This window comes from Eimeria acervulina, genomic scaffold, assembly GCF_000499425.1.
Source record: "Eimeria acervulina Houghton genomic scaffold, Eah_scaff596, whole genome shotgun sequence".
In the NCBI taxonomy this organism is placed as follows: domain Eukaryota; phylum Apicomplexa; class Conoidasida; order Eucoccidiorida; family Eimeriidae; genus Eimeria; species Eimeria acervulina.
Window position 1 is genome coordinate 11,079 of NW_013549702.1, and position 1,602 is coordinate 12,680.

The 1,602-nt window shown below is 62.0% G+C and overlaps 1 protein-coding gene across 1 annotated transcript in view; it reads right to left on the minus strand.

Moving 5' to 3' along the window:
* EAH_00043910 (hypothetical protein) overlaps positions 1–1,362 on the minus strand; it is a gene marked incomplete at both ends in the record, with an annotated part of 12,439 nt that extends 11,077 nt beyond the window's left edge. The window contains one exon of the mRNA XM_013394939.1: positions 46–1,362. Coding sequence (XP_013250393.1) covers positions 46–1,362 — 1,317 coding nt within the window. The remainder of the gene's footprint in view (positions 1–45) is intronic.
* Between the last annotated feature and the right edge of the window lie 240 nt (positions 1,363–1,602).

Below are 1,602 nucleotides of genomic sequence, written 5' to 3' on the forward strand. Positions count from 1 at the left end.
CGGGGGGGCCCCCCAGCAAGCTGCTGCTGCAGGCTGCCTATACACCGCAGGCACTGGTTTGCCGCTCGCTGCTGCTGCTAAACCCTCCTTGCTGCTGCAGTTAGGGGGCCCCTCTTCCTCCTCCCCAGGCTTAGCATGCAACAATGAATCATCCCCCCCTATGAAAGCAGCAGGGTCTCCATCCTGAGGGGCCCCTGCCGCTGCAAACTGCTTAGAGGGCCCCTGGGGGGCCCACTGAGGGGGCCCCTGAAGAGACTTCTCCTCTGCATAGAGGCAAATAGTAATGAATTCTACAGACAAATCAACAGCCCCTGCGGCGCTGTGCAGCGCGCGGCGCAGCAAAGCCAGCAGCGACTCCATGCCATACAAAGCACCCTCACCCACAGGGGGGCCCCCCAAAGGGGCCCCAGGGGCCCCCAAGGCCCCAGCGGCCCCCGAGGCCAGTGAAGGAAGCCCCCACTCGTAGACAGAACCTCCATCTGCTGCTGCCGCTGCTGCTACTGCTGCTGATGCTGATGCTGCTGCTGTTGCTTCTCTGCACCCCTCAGAAGGGCCCCCAGCAAAAGCTGTTGCTTCCTCTCTCCTGCAGGCACGCCGGATGCCCTTCTCCGCAACTTTGCTCCCCGACGCTCTAGCAGCTGCTGCTGTTGCTGCTGCAGTTGCTGCTGCTGCTGCAGCAGCAGTCGACGCTCCACTGGCCCCACCAGGCCCGGGTTGCGTCTCTGCACAAGTGGAGGGGCCCCTGGGGGCCCCCCTTGCCTTCGACTGCAACCTCCCCCCTTTTGCTGCAGCCTCGGAAAAGGCCCCTTGGGGGCCCCCTGAGTAGTACTGGGAGAGCTGGGGCTGCAGCTGCGTTGCAGCTGCAGCTGCCGCTGCAGCCGTAGCTGCAGCAGCAGCAGCGGCAGCAGCATTTGTTGCTGCCGCTGTGTGTGTGTGGCCTCCCGCTGCTGCTGCTGCTGCTGCTGCTGCTGCTGCTGCTGCCGCTGCGGCGGCAGAGGGTAGGGGCCCCTGAAGGGGCCCCTGGAGGGGCCCTTGGAGGGGCCCCTCTATTCTTATTACGACTGTGGGGCGTGAGATTCGGAGTGTAAGAGGTAGCTTAAGACTGATACAGCCTACGTGGCAGCTAACAACAGATAAGAAGCCCCAACCTGCTGCATGCAGAGCCTCTGTTAATTGAGTTGTCTCTACTTCAACAGAAAGAAGACAAACCTCTCCCCCCCCTACTGCTATCTCTAGCTGCTGCTTGCTAAGGCGGCGCACAACAGACCCTAAAACCACACGCCGCAGAGATGCAGCAGCAGCACTTCTCAGCGTTCGCTGCAGCACCTGCAGCACACGGCCCCACAGAGAAGAGTCAAACATCTTCTCCTTTCAAGAGGGCCCCCTGGGGCCCCCCAAATGAACCCTTAAAAATGAAAGGGCCCCCAACCAACCCCCTACACAGGACAACAAGAAGACTTCAGCGCTGCAGATATCCTCTCGACACCCATCGTGCTTCTCCTGAGGCTCCTGCTGCTCTTGCGGTTGCGCCTGCTGCTGCAGCTGCTCCTGCTGCTGCTGCTCGTGCTGCTCGTCCTGCTGCTGCTGCTGCTGGGGGTAGCG